Genomic DNA, 17,500 nt, shown 5'->3' on the forward strand with positions numbered 1-17,500 from the left:
GTATGTTAAGGGTAGACGCAGCCAATTAAACTGCCCTGCGCGCCGGGTAGGCAAACTGTTGCCATTTCATGTGTCTGAAGGTACAAACTCTGCCTTCCCGGTGGGCCTGGAGAGGAAATCAAGTGTACCATGTTTCCGCTGGCCAATCAGATTGCTCAGATCACCGAATCTGCAGTAACGCAGCAGGCGTGAAAGAAAGCTACGGCAAAATTGATACTGTGAGATTTCAAAACTTTTTAAACCATGACTAGAAAGAGACTGTCAACGAATACAACAAAGAGCTGTTGTTTTTATGAGTGACTTCATGTTTAAGTTTTTACTCAGCACTGTCAACACTTTGTATTCAACACTTTTATAAACCATAAAATGCGCGTTGTTCCTATTTCCAGTCAGCGCTACAATAAGCAGTGCAGCTGCAATGAATGAGGAGGAAAGTGGATCTATAGGCCTTGTTGTTGTTATTATTGGCGGCTTTGGTCTTTTTTTAATATCAAGGAATATTTCACTTTCTCTGTTCGTAGGAGTAACAACATGAATTTGTGGCACGAGGCAGAAATAATGCGGTGCGACTCGGAGTTTCGTCATCAGCTGGAAGACGGTGTCCCTTTGTGGTCAGAGTCAGTGGAGGAAAGGGAGAGCGGAGGGATGTTGAGAGACGGGCCCTCAGATGCAGGCTGGTGCCCAGTGAAATAAAAAACAAAGTATTTAAATGTGTGCTTACTCAGCTGTGCCAAGTAGTACAACAATGGATCTATTACCGGTGTGATGATATAGCCTGGCCTACCTCAAATGTTGAAATATATTTTTTTTTAAATGTCCCGAACAACAACGCATTGGCAGGTCAATTCAAGCAAAGTCAATATGTGGTGATAATGTATTGGGCCTATAGCCTACTGTTCAAACCTCATTGCTACAGAACTGTTTTTAATTGGTTAATGTTGCATAGGCTTACCTTTTACAAGTCATGTTAATAAAAAATCAGAGCGGTAGATCTCAGCATTTTGACTCAGGAAGTGATCTTGACTCAGGAAGTGATCTTAATTCAGGAAGTGATCTTGACTCAGGAAGTGATCTTGACTCAGGAAGTGATCTTGACTCAGGAAGTGATCTTAATTCAGGAAGTGATCTTGACTCAGGAAGTGATCTTGACTCAGGAAGTGATCTTGACTCAGGAAGTGATCTTGACTCAGGAAGTGATCTTAACTCAGGAAGTGATATTGACTCAGGAAGTGATCTTGACTCAGGAAGTGATCTTAACTCAGGAAGTGATCTTGACTCAGGAAGTGATCTTAACTCAGGAAGTGATCTTAACTCAGGAAGTGATCTTGACTCAGGAAGTGATCTTGACTCAGAAAAGGTTGGTGACCACACTGGTCTAAACGACCAATGCCCCACTGAAATGTGCCATTCACAATGTTTATGAGTAAATACAGAAATACTTTATTCATGAAACAGATGTACAATATCTTACAAATATAAAAGGATAAAATATCTTTGTCTAGATCCTGTTAAATGTGTTATTCAGACAGAGTGTGTGAAATGCTCCTCTGCTTCCACAACAACATCTAGAGGGGAGATTCTTTTCTGTACAGCTACATTCCATATATATTTACAATGTGCTTGTTTATTTGGCTAACAAGTAAAAACTATTACTATGTAAAAAAAAAAAACACACGCACGAATGCAGACACACACACACACACACACACACACACACACACACACACACACACACACACACACACACACACACACACACACACACACACACACACACACACACACACTGTACATACAATCCTTGTGGGAATAGAGCTCCACGTCATCATCATTTCTGTTACAATATGGCTCATTATTACATTATTACACAGACCTGTCAATTCATTACACCACATGTTAGAATACAGGAACATTACCCCACTCCCCCAACATGTTAGAATACATTACCCCACTCCCCCAACATGTTAGAATACATTACCCCACACCCCCAACATGTTAGAATACAGGAACATTACCCCACTCCCATAACATGTTAGAATACAGGAACATTACCCAACTCCCTCAACATTCTAGAATACATTACCCCACTCCCCCCACATGTTAGAATGGTCTGGTCTTTGGTTATAAACTCTTCCAATGTCATGTCCTGTAATCTCAGTCTTTGGTTATAATCTCTGCCATTGTCATGTCCTGTAATCTCAGTCTTTGGTTATAAACTCTTCCAATGTCATGTCCTGTAATCTCAGTCTTTGGTTATAAACTCTTCCAATGTCATGTCCTGTAATCTCAGTCTTTGGTTATAATCTCTGCCATTGTCATGTCCTGTAATCTCCGTCTTTGGTTATAATCTCTTCCATTGTCGTGTCCTGTAATCTCAGTCTTTGGTTATAATCTCTTCCATTGTCATGTCCTGTAATCTCAGTCTTTGGTTATAATCTCTTCCATTGTCATGTCCTGTAATCTCAGTCTTTGGTTATAATCTCTTCCATTGTCATGTCTTGTAATCTCAGTCTTTTGTTATAATCTCTGCCATTGTCATGTCCTGTAATCTCAGTCTTTTGTTATAATCTCTGCCATTGTCATGTCCTGTAATCTCAGTCTTTTGTTATAATCTCTGCCATTGTCATGTCCTGTAATCTCAGTCTTTGGTTATAATATCTTCCATTGTCATGTCCTGTAATCTCAGTCTTTGGTTATAATCTCTGCCATTGTCATGTCCTGTAATCTCAGTCTTTGGTTATAATCTCTTCCATTGTCATGTCCTGTAATCTCAGTCTTTGGTTATAATCTCTGCCATTGTCATGTCTTGTAATCTCAGTCTTTTGTTATAATCTCTGCCATTGTCATGTCCTGTAATCTCAGTCTTTGGTTATAATCTCTGCCAATGTCATGTCCTGTAATCTCAGTCTTTGGTTATAATCTCTGCCAATGTCATGTCCTGTAATCTCAGTCTTTGGTTATAATCTCTTCCATTGTCATGTCCTGTCCTCTTCTCTTCGGTGGGTAAACCTCCAATATAATACAGTACAGTACATCCAAATACTGTAAACTGTACATACTTATTTTATACAGTAGAAATACTGTATGCATTCTGGTAATACAATACTGAAGAGTATAAGCAGTACAGTACAGTAATACAGTACATTCACTGTCCTGGCTATCTTCCAGGTGTGGGCTGTTTGTTTGGGTGTGGCTGTTTAGTTCCCATAACAACGTGAGTGGTGTGTTTGTGACATACTGACATTCTAGTCCTGGGTTCCATGTCCTCTCTCCCTTCCCTCACTTCTCATCACTCACAGAGCTCTCCACTGCTACTTTGACCTCTTCTATCTGTTCTGCTATCGTCTGTCGTTCTTCTTCGGGTATTGTCGGTATCTTCTGTTCCTCCGCTGGTATCTTCTCGTCGGAGCTGCTGCGGCTGGACAGTTTCTCCATCTCGTCTTCTATCTCGCTGAAGCGTTCGGCCACGCACTGGGCTGTGAGCCTGGCCTCCGGGTCGTGGTCCCAACACTCCTCTATGGAGCCGCACACTATGGCTATGCCCTGTAGGAGGAGGTAGACAACAGGAGCAGAGAATTATAACCTAGCTACTGAGCACTGAGACATATACATAGGATTTGATGTGTGTGAGTGAATGAGAAAGAAAGAGAGGTTAGAGAGAGATAGGCAGGTAGGTAGTTAGGTAGGTAGGTAGGTAGGTAGGTAGGTAGGTAGGTAGGTAGGTAGGTAGGAAGGAAGGAAGGAAGGAAGGAAGGAAGGAAGGTAGGTAGGTAGGTAGGTAGGTAGGTAGGTAGGTAGGTAGGTAGGTAGGTAGGTAGGTAGGTAGGTAGGTAGGTTGGTAGGTAGGTAGGTAGGTAGGTAGGTAAGTAGGTAGGTAGGTAGGTAGGTAAGTCGAGAGAGAGAGAGAGAGAGAGGAGGGAAGAAAGAGAGAGAGGGAGGGAAGAGAGAGAGAGAGCGAGAGAGAGAAGAGAGAGAGTGAGGGAGGGAAGAGAGAGAGGGAGGGAAGAGAGAGAAAGAAGGAAAGAGAGTGTGTGTGTCTCTCCCAGTCTGTTACCTGGTGGTTGATCCAGCTGTCTGGGATCTCAGGTCTTCCTCTATCTCTGAGGAGGTGATCCTTCATGCTCTCCACACCAGGATGCATCTGAACTTTACAGCCATATGGAGGTTCATAGTCCTTCACCTCTGGAACACACAGAGAGAGACAACCAATTAGATCACCTCTGGAACACACAGAGTCAACCAATTAGATCACCTCTGGAACACAGAAAGACACAACCAATCAATTTACATCTGTAACACAAACAAACACAGCCAAACAAATCAACACCACAAACCACAGCCACCATCTGTCAAGTCACAGGCGTTTCGCTACACTCACATTAACATCTGCTAACCATGTGTGTATGTGACAAATAACATGTGATTTGAAATCCATCCGTTTTTATGACAGTAAAACATCTACAGAATAAAGCTCAGCTTCAAACTGCATCATATGAGGTCATGGATACCTACAGCATGTAATGTTATGTTAGAGTAGAGTTAATATAGAGAGCTGTTGTTATGTTATAGTAGAGTTAATATAGAGAGCTGTTGTTATGTTATAGTAGAGTTAATATAGAGAGCTGTTGTAATGTTATGTTATAGTAGAGTTAATATAGAGAGCTGCTGTAATGTTATGTTATAGTAGAGTTAATATAGAGAGCTGTTGTTATGTTATGTTATAGTAGAGTTAATATAGAGAGCTGTTGTTATGTTATGTTATAGTAGAGTTAATATAGAGAGCTGTTGTTATGTTATGTTATAGTAGAGTTAATATAGAGAGCTGTTGTTATGTTATGTTATAGTAGAGTTAATATAGAGAGCTGTTGTTATGTTATAGTAGAGTTAATATAGAGAGCTGTTGTTATGTTATAGTAGAGTTAATATAGAGAGCTGTTGGTATGTTATAGTAGAGTTAATATAGAGAGCTGTTGTAATGTTATGTTAGAGTAGAGTTAATATAGAGAGCTGTTGTTATGTTATGTTATAGTAGAGTTAATATAGAGAGCTGTTGTAATGTTATAGTAGAGTTAATATAGAGAGCTGTTGTTATGTTATAGTAGAGTTAATATAGAGAGCTGTTGTAATGTTATGTTATAGTAGAGTTAATATAGAGAGCTGTTGTTATGTTATACTAGAGTTAATATAGAGAGCTGTTGTAATGTTATACTAGAGTTAATATAGAGAGCTGTTGTTATGTTATGTTATAGTAGAGTTAATATAGAGAGCTGTTGTAATGTTATAGTAGAGTTAATATAGAGAGCTGTTGTTATGTTATAGTAGAGTTAATATAGAGAGCTGTTGTAATGTTATGTTACAGTAGAGTTAATATAGAGAGCTGCTGTAATGTTATAGTAGAGTTAATATAGAGAGCTGTTGGTATGTTATAGTAGAGTTAATATAGAGAGCTGTTGTAATGTTATGTTACAGTAGAGTTAATATAGAGAGCTGCTGTAATGTTATAGTAGAGTTAATATAGAGAGCTGTTGTTATGTTATAGTAGAGTTAATATAGAGAGCTGTTGTTATGTTATAGTAGAGTTAATATAGAGAGCTGTTGTTATGTTATAGAAGAGTTAATATAGAGAGCTGCTGTTATGTTATGTTACAGTAGAGTTAATATAGAGAGCTGTTGTAATGTTATGTTATAGTAGAGTTAATATAGAGAGCTGTTGTAATGTTATAGTAGAGTTAATATAGAGAGCTGTTGTTATGTTATAGTAGAGTTAATATAGAGAGCTGTTGTTATGTTATAGTAGAGTTAATATAGAGAGCTGTTGTTATGTTATAGTATAGTTAATATAGAGAGCTGTTGTTATGTTATAGTAGAGTTAATATAGAGAGCTGTTGTTATGTTATAGTAGAGTTAATACAGAGAGCTGTTGTTATGTTATAGTAGAGTTAATATAGAGAGCTGTTGTTATGTTATAGTAGAGTTAATATAGAGAGCTGTTGTTATGTTATAGTAGAGTTAATATAGAGAGCTGTTGTTATGTTATAGTAGAGTTAATATAGAGAGCTGTTGTTATGTTATGTACAGTAGAGTTAATATTGAGAGCTGTTGTAATGCTATAGTAGAGTTAATATAGAGAGCTGTTGTTATGTTATAGTAGAGTTAATATAGAGAGCTGTTGTTATGTTATAGTAGAGTTAATATAGAGAGCTGTTGTTATGTTATAGTAGAGTTAATATAGAGAGCTGTTGTAATGTAATGTTATACTAGAGTTAATATAGAGAGCTGTTGTTATGTTATGTTATAGGAGAGTTAATATAGAGAGCTGTTGTAATGTAATGTTATAGTAGAGTTAATATAGAGAGCTGTTGTAATGTTATAGTAGAGTTAATATAGAGAGCTGTTGTTATGTTATAGTAGAGTTAATATAGAGAGCTGTTGTTATGTTATAGTAGAGTTAATATAGAGAGCTGTTGTTATGTTATAGTATAGTTAATATAGAGAGCTGTTGTTATGTTATAGTAGAGTTAATATAGAGAGCTGTTGTTATGTTATAGTAGAGTTAATACAGAGAGCTGTTGTTATGTTATAGTAGAGTTAATATAGAGAGCTGTTGTTATGTTATAGTAGAGTTAATATAGAGAGCTGTTGTTATGTTATAGTAGAGTTAATATAGAGAGCTGTTGTTATGTTATGTACAGTAGAGTTAATATTGAGAGCTGTTGTAATGCTATAGTAGAGTTAATATAGAGAGCTGTTGTTATGTTATAGTAGAGTTAATATAGAGAGCTGTTGTTATGTTATAGTAGAGTTAATATAGAGAGCTGTTGTTATGTTATAGTAGAGTTAATATAGAGAGCTGTTGTAATGTAATGTTATACTAGAGGTAATATAGAGAGCTGTTGTTATGTTATGTTATAGGAGAGTTAATATAGAGAGCTGTTGTAATGTAATGTTATACTAGAGTTAATATAGAGAGCTGTTGTTATGTTATAGTAGAGTTAATATAGAGAGCTGTTGTTATGTTATGTTACAGTAGAGTTAATATAGAGAGCTGTTGTAATGCTATAGTAGAGTTAATATAGAGAGCTGTTGTTATGTTATAGTAGAGTTAATATAGAGAGCTGTTGTTATGTTATAGTAGAGTTAATATAGAGAGCTGTTGTTATGTTATAGTAGAGTTAATATAGAGAGCTGTTGTAATGTTATGTTAGAGTAGAGTTAATATAGAGAGCTGTTGTAATGTAATGTTATAGTAGAGTTAATATAGAGAGCTGTTGTAATGTTATAGTAGAGTTAATATAGAGAGCTGTTGTAATGTAATGTTATACTAGAGTTAATATAGAGAGCTGTTGTTATGTTATGTTATAGGAGAGTTAATATAGAGAGCTGTTGTAATGTAATGTTATAGTAGAGTTAATATAGAGAGCTGTTGTAATGTTATAGTAGAGTTAATATAGAGAGCTGTTGTAATGTTATGTTAGAGTAGAGTTAATATAGAGAGCTGTTGTTATGTTATAGTAGAGTTAATATAGAGAGCTGTTGTTATGTTATGTTATAGTAGAGTTAATATAGAGAGCTGTTGTTATGTTATAGTAGAGTTAATATAGAGAGCTGTTGTTATGTTATAGTAGAGTTAATATAGAGAGCTGTTGGTATGTTATAGTAGAGTTAATATAGAGAGCTGTTGTAATGTTATGTTAGAGTAGAGTTAATATAGAGAGCTGTTGTTATGTTATGTTATAGTAGAGTTAATATAGAGAGCTGTTGTAATGTTATAGTAGAGTTAATATAGAGAGCTGTTGTTATGTTATAGTAGAGTTAATATAGAGAGCTGTTGTAATGTTATGTTATAGTAGAGTTAATATAGAGAGCTGTTGTTATGTTATACTAGAGTTAATATAGAGAGCTGTTGTAATGTTATACTAGAGTTAATATAGAGAGCTGTTGTTATGTTATGTTATAGTAGAGTTAATATAGAGAGCTGTTGTAATGTTATAGTAGAGTTAATATAGAGAGCTGTTGTTATGTTATAGTAGAGTTAATATAGAGAGCTGTTGTAATGTTATGTTACAGTAGAGTTAATATAGAGAGCTGCTGTAATGTTATAGTAGAGTTAATATAGAGAGCTGTTGTTATGTTATAGAAGAGTTAATATAGAGAGCTGCTGTTATGTTATGTTACAGTAGAGTTAATATAGAGAGCTGTTGTTATGTTATAGTAGAGTTAATACAGAGAGCTGTTGTTATGTTATAGTAGAGTTAATACAGAGAGCTGTTGTTATGTTATAGTAGAGTTAATATAGAGAGCTGTTGTTATGTTATAGTAGAGTTAATATAGAGAGCTGTTGTAATGTTATGTTATAGTAGAGTTAATATAGAGAGCTGTTGTTATGTTATACTAGAGTTAATATAGAGAGCTGTTGTAATGTTATACTAGAGTTAATATAGAGAGCTGTTGTTATGTTATGTTATAGTAGAGTTAATATAGAGAGCTGTTGTTATGTTATAGTAGAGTTAATATAGAGAGCTGTTGTTATGTTATAGTAGAGTTAATATAGAGAGCTGTTGTAATGTTATGTTATAGTAGAGTTAATATAGAGAGCTGTTGTAATGTTATACTAGAGTTAATATAGAGAGCTGTTGTTATGTTATGTTATAGTAGAGTTAATATAGAGAGCTGTTGTTATGTTATAGTAGAGTTAATATTGAGAGCTGTTGTTATGTTATAGTAGAGTTAATATAGAGAGCTGTTGTTATGTTATAGTAGAGTTAATATAGAGAGCTGTTCTAATGCTATAGTAGAGTTAATATAGAGAGCTGTTGTTATGTTACAGTAGAGTTAATATAGAGAGCTGTTGTTATGTTATGTTATAGTAGAGTTAATATAGAGAGCTGTTGTAATGTTATAGTAGAGTTAATATAGAGAGCTGTTGTAATGTTATAGTAGAGTTAATATAGAGAGCTGTTGTTATGTTATAGTAGAGTTAATATAGAGAGCTGTTGTTATGTTATAGTAGAGTTAATATAGAGAGCTGTTGTTATGTTATAGTAGAGTTAATATAGAGAGCTGTTGTAATGCTATAGTAGAGTTAATATAGAGAGCTGTTGTTATGTTATAGTAGAGTTAATATAGAGAGCTGTTGTTATGTTATAGTAGAGTTAATATAGAGAGCTGTTCTAATGCTATAGTAGAGTTAATATAGAGAGCTGTTGTAATGTTATGTTATAGTAGAGTTAATATAGAGAGCTGTTGTTATGTTATGTTACAGTAGAGTTAATATAGAGAGCTGTTGTTATGTTATAGTAGAGTTAATATAGAGAGCTGTTGTTATGTTATGTTATAGTAGAGTTAATATAGAGAGCTGTTGTTATGTTACAGTAGAGTTAATATAGAGAGCTGTTGTTATGTTATGTTATAGTAGAGTTAATATAGAGAGCTGTTGTTATGTTATGTTACAGTAGAGTTAATATAGAGAGCTGTTGTTATGTTATGTTATAGTAGAGTTAATATAGAGAGCTGTTGTTATGTTATGTTACAGTAGAGTTAATATAGAGAGCTGTTGTAATGCTATAGTAGAGTTAATATAGAGAGCTGTTGTTATGTTATAGTAGAGTTAATATAGAGAGCTGTTGTAATGTTATAGTAGAGTTAATATAGAGAGCTGTTGTTATGTTATAGTAGAGTTAATATAGAGAGCTGTTGTTATGTTATAGTAGAGTTAATATAGAGAGCTGTTCTAATGCTATAGTAGAGTTAATATAGAGAGCTGTTGGTATGTTATAGTAGAGTTAATATAGAGAGCTGTTGTAATGTTATGTTATGTTATAGTAGAGTTAATATAGAGAGCTGTTGTTATGTTATAGTAGAGTTAATATAGAGAGCTGTTGTAATGTTATGTTATGTTATAGTAGAGTTAATATAGAGAGCTGTTGTAATGCTATAGTAGAGTTAATATAGAGAGCTGTTGTTATGTTATAGTAGAGTTAATATAGAGAGCTGTTGTTATGTTACAGTAGAGTTAATATAGAGAGCTGTTGTTATGTTATAGTAGAGTTAATATAGAGAGCTGTTGTTATGTTATAGTAGAGTTAATATAGAGAGCTGTTGTAATGCTATAGTAGAGTTAATATAGAGAGCTGTTGTTATGTTATAGTAGAGTTAATATAGAGAGCTGTTGTATGTTATGTTACAGTAGGGGGTAGATTTAGGGCATTGGCAACAGACGTGCTGAATATGGAGAATATCAAATATGTTTTGATGATTCTTGTTTGGGAACAAAGATGTGGCCTGGCACTTCTCTTGTGATCATTACTGGAATCAACAAACTTTCACTCAACAAGCAATTAGCCCCCAAAAACTCAGAAATCCACAACCCATTGAAAACAGTACAACTCTAATTAGTTGTATTATGTTTTCACGCTGAAAAACAGTTGAAGGAAATTGAAAGATCATTCCGCCCCGAGCCAAAGAGTATAAAACACAAAGTTCTGGGAGATCGTCCAGACCTCATGAAACTGAACTCACAACAGCTGATCTAGGAACAGATCCCACAGTCTGTGGTGCTGTCTGTGTCAGGTTCATAGTGTTAACTAACAGCTGATCTAGGACCAGTCGGTGGTGCTGTTTATTCTGGGATATTGTCCAGACCTCATGAAACTGAACTCACAACAGCTGTAAAGTGTGATGGTTTCACAGCATGTTATCTAAACAGCTGATCTAGGAACAGATCCCACAGCCTGTGGTGCTGTCTGTGTCACGTTCATAGTGGTAACTAACAGCTGATCTAGGAACAGATCCCACAGTCTGTGGTGCTGTCTGTGTCAGGTTCATAGTGGCAACTAACAGCTGATCTAGGAACAGATCCCACAGCCTGTGGTGCTGTCTGTGTCAGGTTCATAGTGTTAACTAACAGCTGATCTAGGAACAGATCCCACAGCCTGTGGTGCTGTCTGTGTCAGGTTCATAGTGTTAACTAACAGCTGATCTAGGACCAGTGAAGGGAGGCACAAGGGCACAGACTGAAGACCTTCATTAGAGACAAGCAGAACACCAGATATAAGATTTCTCAAACTGAGCCCATGCAGAAATGACCTAGTCTAAAGGAATAGAATTCACAGGGCAGTGTGTTACATCCTCCAGGAGAGGTCACAGAGGTCAGGAACACCCAGTAGAGGTATCGTCCAGGAGAGGTCACAGAGGTCAGGAACAGCCAGTCAGGTAGAGGTATCCTCCAGGAGAGGTCACAGAGGTCAGGAACAGCCAGTCAGTTAGAGGTCACAGAGGTCAGGAAGGTCACAGAGATCCATCAACAGCTTGTTTGGACCAGTCCAGTACAAGGCCCTTGACTGGTGTGTTACAGGGTCCTGAATCGCTGTGCGGACCCACAGGAAGTGGAGAGGCCAGAATGGAACCCCGGTCCCGGTCGGACAGGAAACCCAGCTAGGGCAGGGATCGGACCGGGGACCCTGCAGAAGAAGCTGACTCCACAAGCCCAACACATCCTGTTTTTGACAAGTAGACATGCCCTGTTCCCCCCCTGTTCTGTTTCAGCTTCTTTTAAACAGAACACACCCAGGGAGTGTCCCCTGAACGGGGCCCTATTCCCTATATAGCATATGGGGGCTCTGGTCTAAAGTAGTCCACTACATTATGAAACAGGGTGGTTCCTGGACACAGACCCAGACTGTGGGATCTAGTTATTTCTGCTGCTTCTTCAGTTCTCCTCTATTTGAAGACCTGCTGTGTTTTCTGCTGAAATGGAATAAATAGCCCAGCTGTTTACCTGACCTGAGAACAGTTATTCACCGAGTTCTGATCTGAGAACAGCTGAGAGAGCCAGAACAGAGGCCCCCAGCACAGGGAAGATAACACAGCCAGTCCTGTACACAGGGGGAGCAGACCCACAGCACAGGGAAGATAACACAGCCAGTCCTGTACACAGGGGGAGCAGACCCACAGCACAGGGAAGATAACACAGCCAGTCCTGTACACAGGGGGAGCAGACCCACAGCACAGGGAAGATAACACAGCCAGTCCTGTACACAGGGGGAGCAGACCCACAGCACAGGGAAGATAACACAGCCAGTCCTGTACACAGGGGGAGCAGACCCACAGCACAGGGAAAGATAACACAAGGACAGCTGAGTCTAAAGCTAGCTGAGCCAGACCCAAGGAAAACAGGGCTATACACAGGAACCTTCTCATTAACAGCCTCCCTCTCTCCCTCGCTCCCTCCCTGTCTGTCTGTCTGTCTGCCCCCCTCCCTCCCTGTCGGCCCCCCTCCCTCCCTCGCTCCCTCCCTGTCTGTCTGTCTGCCCCCCTCCCTGTCTGTCTGTCTGTCTGTCTGTCTGTCTCCTTGCCTGCCTGCCTCCCTCCCTGCCTGCCGTGGTCTGCCGTGGTCCTGTCCAAGCCTGGGAGATGCTAGCTATGGGAGATGCTAGCTATGTGAAGAATTCTGTGGTTTTGGTAACAGATGTCACACGAGGGACCGAAGCTGCTCTCCTCTCACTGGGGCCCCAGCCGCATAGTAAATACCAGGTCCACCAATAAAAGTACTCGTAGGGACAAGGTTTAGGGACAGTTTCCTTTTCAGATAATCTGCCAACAGGCAGACTTCCATTCTGCTGACAGCATCTAGCATTGTAAGCAGGCCTGTTCAGACTTGAAGAAAACTGTCAATATTGTACAACACAAACACAACTGAAAACCTGACTGTTGAGACTGTTATAGAATTGTCAACTCTCCCCACTGTTATATACACTATAAATACACTAGTATGTGGACAACCCTTCAAATGAGTGGTTTCCGCTATTTTCAGCCACAGCCGTTGATGACAGGTATATACAATCGAGCACACCGCCATGCAATCTCCATAGACAAACATTGGCAGTAGAATGGGCCTTACTGAAGAGCTCAGTGACTTTCAACGAGGCACCGTCATAGGATGTCACCTCGCCAACAAGTCAGTTCGTCAAATTTCTGCCCTGCTAGAGCTGCCCCCCCCGGTCAACTATAAGCGCTGTTATTGTGAAGTGGAAACGTCTAGGAGCAACAACGGCTCAGCCGCTAAGTGGTAGGCCACACAAGCTCGCAGAACGGGCCTGCCAAGCGCTAAAGCGCATAAAGATTGTCTGTCCTCGGTTCCAATCAAGCTTCACCATCTGGCAGTCTGACAAAACAAATCTGGGTTTGGCGAATGCCAGGAGAACGCTACCTGCCCCAATGCATAGTGCCAACTGTAAAGTTTGGTGGATGAGGAATAATGATCTGGAGCTTTTTTTCATGGTTCGGGCCCCTTAGTTCCAGCGAAGGGAAATGTTAACGCTACACAATGACATTCTAGATGATTCTGTGCTTGAAACTTTGTGGCAACAGTTTGGGGGAAGGCCCTTTCCTGTTTCAGCATGACAATGTCCCTGTGCGCAAAGTGAGGTCCATACTGCAATGGTTTGTTGAGATCAGTGTGGAAGAACTTGACTGGCCTGCGCAGACTGGCCTGACCTCAACCCCATCGAACAATTGAACGACGACTGCGAGCCAGGCCTCCCAACATCTGTGCCTGACCTCACTAATGCTCTTATGGCTGAATGGAAGCAAGTCCCCGCAGCAATGTTCCATCATCTAGTGGAAAGCCTTCCCAGAAGAGTGGAGGCTGTTATAGCAGCAATGTTCCAACATCTAGTGGAAAACCTTCCCAGAAGAGAGGAGGCTGTTATAGCAGCAATGATCCAACATCTAGTGGAAAGCCTTCCCAGAAGAGTGGAGGCTGTTATAGCAGCAATGTTCCAACATCTAGTGGAAAACCTTCCTAGAAGAGAGGAGGCTGTTATAACAGCAAAGGGGAGGACCAACTCCATATTAATACCCATGTTTTTGGAAAGAGATGTTTGACGAGCAGCTGTCCACATACTCTTGGTCAGGTAGTGTACACTGAGTGTACAAAACATTAGGAACACCTTCCTAATATTGAGTTGCACCCCCTTTAGCCCTCAGAACCGCCTCAATTAATCCGGACCTGGATTCTACAAGGTGTCGAAAGCCTTCCACAGGGATGCTGGCCCCATGTTGACTCCAATGCTTCCCACAGTTGTGTCAAGTTTTCTGGATGTCCTTTGAGTGGTGAACCATTCTTGATACAAACTGTTGAGTGTGAAAAACCCAGCAGCGTTGCAGTTCTTCACACAAACCAGGGCGCCTGGCACCTACTACCATAACCCTGTTCAAAGGCACTTGAATCTTTTGTCTTGTCCATTCACCCTCTGAATGGCACACAGACACAATCCATGTCTCGATTGTCTCAAGGCTTAAAAATCCTTCTTTAACCTGTCTCCTCCCCTTCATCTACATTGATTGAAGTGGATTGAACAAATGTCATCAATAAGGGATCATGGATTTCACCTGGATTCACCTGTTCAATCTATGTCGTGGAAAGACCAAGTGTCCCTAATGATTTGTCCACTCGGTGTATGTGTGAGTTGTCAGTACTGAGCACTACACAGTTACGAGCTTGTCTGTGAACCATTGGTGCTCAGGCAGGAACAAACACTTCCTTATTTCAACTCATCAGGGAGTATAGGCCATCAACAGTAAGTAACTCAGTACCCCATGAAAACCAGAGAGACGGGAGAGAGAGAGAGAGAGAGAGAGAGAGAGAGAGAGAGAGAGAGAGAGAGAGAGAGAGAGAGAGAGGGAGAGAGAGAGACAGAGAGAGAGAGAGACAGAGAGAGAGAGAGAGACTGAGACAGAGAGACAGAGAGAGAGAGAAAGAGTGAGAGAGACAGAGACAGAGAGAGGGAGAGTGAGAGAGACAGAGAAATATAGAGACAGAGAGACAGAGAGGAAGTAGACTCCGTAGCCAGGGATACTGCTGTGGGGATAGCTAACCTGGTGCTGTGGGGGTAGCTAACCTGGTGCTGTGGGGGTAGCTAACCTGGTGCTGTGGGGGTAGCTAACCTGGTGCTGTGGCTGTTGTTGCTGTAGGTAATTCAAGCCCGGTGGAGATGGATGGAATGTCTGGCTGTAGGGGTCCCAGCTGCTGCCCACCCTACTACTCTGTCTCCCAGGGCCAGGCAGGGGCATTCCCCTTCCTCCCCAGGCAGCCCTGCTCTGCCACCTGCTGCCCACCCTACTACTCTGTCTCCCAGGGCCAGGCAGGGGCATTCCCCTTCCTCCCCAGGCAGGCTGACTGGCAGGTCCTCTCCTCACCCTTGTCCTACTCCACTGCTTATAGACTGGCCGTCCTGCTGCCTGGTTCGGCCCACCGACCATGGGCTAATTCAGGACACACAAATTCAATCCAGACAGATAGAGGGAGAGAGAGAGAGAGAGAGAGAGAGACAGAGAGAGAGAGAGAGAGAGAGAGAGAGAGAGAGAGAGAGAGATGTGGAACTACCACAACAACAGCAGGGCTGTATTTGTGTCCCCTAGTCGTGCTGTTGTTGGCTTGAAGAGAGGCAAGAGGAGAAGTGCAGTCAGGCCACCAGCAGTATCCATTTCACTGCAACTGTCCAAGATACATAGGCTGACTTGCCTCCCCCCCCGTAGATAAGCCCTGGGTAAAGAGGACTGGACCAGAGTCTCCTGTACTGGGTCTGATATACAGTAGAGACACACACAACTACAACACACACACACACACACACGCACATGCACACACACACACACACACACACACACACACACACACACACACACACACACACACACACACATAGAAGAACATTAGGAAGCTGAGAAGCCTCAGAGGAGCATTAGGAAGCTGAGAAGCATCATTCCAGCTGAGAGGATTTATAATGTCTTCTATCTGTCTATTATCAGTGTTTTCATCAAGAGATGCCGGTCGCAGACAGGTTAAAGAGTAGCACACACTGTCTAACCCCTGCAATTCTTTCAAACATATGGCCTGACGTTTACACACACACACACACACACATACACCCCACTTCCCACTCCAAACTCACTCATTCACTTCCTCACACTCTCACAGGAAGGGCTGTCATCTCCCTCCTGCCCAAAGAAGGGAAAGAGTTCTGATGTCTCCTTCACATTGTAAACATTCCACAGATTCCTCCTCCTGGGAGCCATGCAGGAGCTGAGGTGATCTACAATCACACTACTAGTTACTGTATGAGGTGATCTACCACCACACTGCTAGTTACTGTATGAGGTGATCTACAATCACACTACTAGTTAATGTATGAGGTGATCTACCATCACACTGCTCTAGTTACTGTATGAGGTGATCTACCATCACACTACTAGTTACTGTATGAGGTGATCTACCATCACACTACTAGTTACTGTATGAGGTGATCTACCACCACACTGCTAGTTACTGTATGAGGTGATCTACCATCACACTACTAGTTACTGTATGAGGTGATCTACCATCACACTACTAGTTACTGTATGAGGTGATCTACAATCACACTACTAGTTACTGTATGAGGTGATCTACCACCACACTGCTAGTTACTGTATGAGGTGATCTACCACCACACTGCTAGTTACTGTATGAGGTGATCTACCATCACACTACTAGTTACTGTATGAGGTGATCTACCATCACACTACTAGTTACTGTATGAGGTGATCTACCATCATACTACTAGTTACTGTATGAGGTGATCTACCATCACACTACTAGTTACTGTATGATGTGATCTACCATCACACTACTAGTTACTGTATGAGATACTCTACCATCACACTACTAGTTACTGTATGAGATACTCTACCATGACACTACTAGTTACTGTATGAGATACTCTACCATGACACTACTAGTTACTGTATGAGATACTCTACCATGATACTACTTGTTACTGTATGAGGTGATCTACCATGACACTACTAGTTACTGTATGAGATACTCTACCATGACACACTACTAGTTACTGTATGAGGTGATCTACCATGACACTACTAGTTACTGTATGAGATACTCTACCAGCACACACTACTAGTTACTGTATGAGATACTCTACAATCACACTAGTAGTTACTGCATGAGATACTCTACCATCATACTACTAGTTACTGCATGAGATACTCTACCACCACACTACTAGTTACTGTATGAGATACTCTACCATGACACACTACTAGTTACTGTATGAGATACTCTACCACAACACTACTAGTTACAACATGAGATACTGTACTATATAGGGAATAGGGCTCTAGAGTAGTGTACTATATAGGGAATAGGGCTCTAGAGTAGTGTACTATATAGGGAATAGGGCTCTAGATTAGTGTACTATATAGGGAATAGGGCTCTAGAGTAGTGTACTATATAGGGAATAGGGCTCTAGAGTAGTGTACTATATAGGGAATAGGGCTCTAGAGTAGTGTACTATATAGGGAATAGGGCTCTAGAGTAGTGTACTATATAGGGAATAGGGCTCTAGAGTAGTGTACTATATAGGGAATAGGGCTCTAGAGTAGTGTACTATATAGGGAATAGGGCTCTAGAGTAGTGTACTATATAGGGAATAGGGCTCTAGAG

At 40.2% G+C, this 17,500-nt stretch overlaps 1 protein-coding gene across 1 annotated transcript in view; it reads right to left on the reverse strand.

Moving 5' to 3' along the window:
* Positions 1–1,416: 1,416 nt before the first annotated feature.
* LOC109886196 (TGF-beta receptor type-2) overlaps positions 1,417–17,500 on the reverse strand; it is a 54,564-nt gene continuing 38,480 nt past the window's right edge. The window contains exons 10-11 of the mRNA XM_031821112.1: positions 4,055–4,182; positions 1,417–3,543 (exon numbers count right to left, since the gene is read on the reverse strand). Coding sequence (XP_031676972.1) covers positions 3,280–3,543; positions 4,055–4,182 — 392 coding nt within the window. The 3' untranslated portion in view covers positions 1,417–3,279. The remainder of the gene's footprint in view (positions 3,544–4,054; positions 4,183–17,500) is intronic.

The sequence above is a fragment of the Oncorhynchus kisutch genome, unplaced genomic scaffold (genome assembly GCF_002021735.2).
Source record: "Oncorhynchus kisutch isolate 150728-3 unplaced genomic scaffold, Okis_V2 scaffold3864, whole genome shotgun sequence".
In the NCBI taxonomy this organism is placed as follows: Eukaryota; Metazoa; Chordata; class Actinopteri; order Salmoniformes; family Salmonidae; genus Oncorhynchus; species Oncorhynchus kisutch.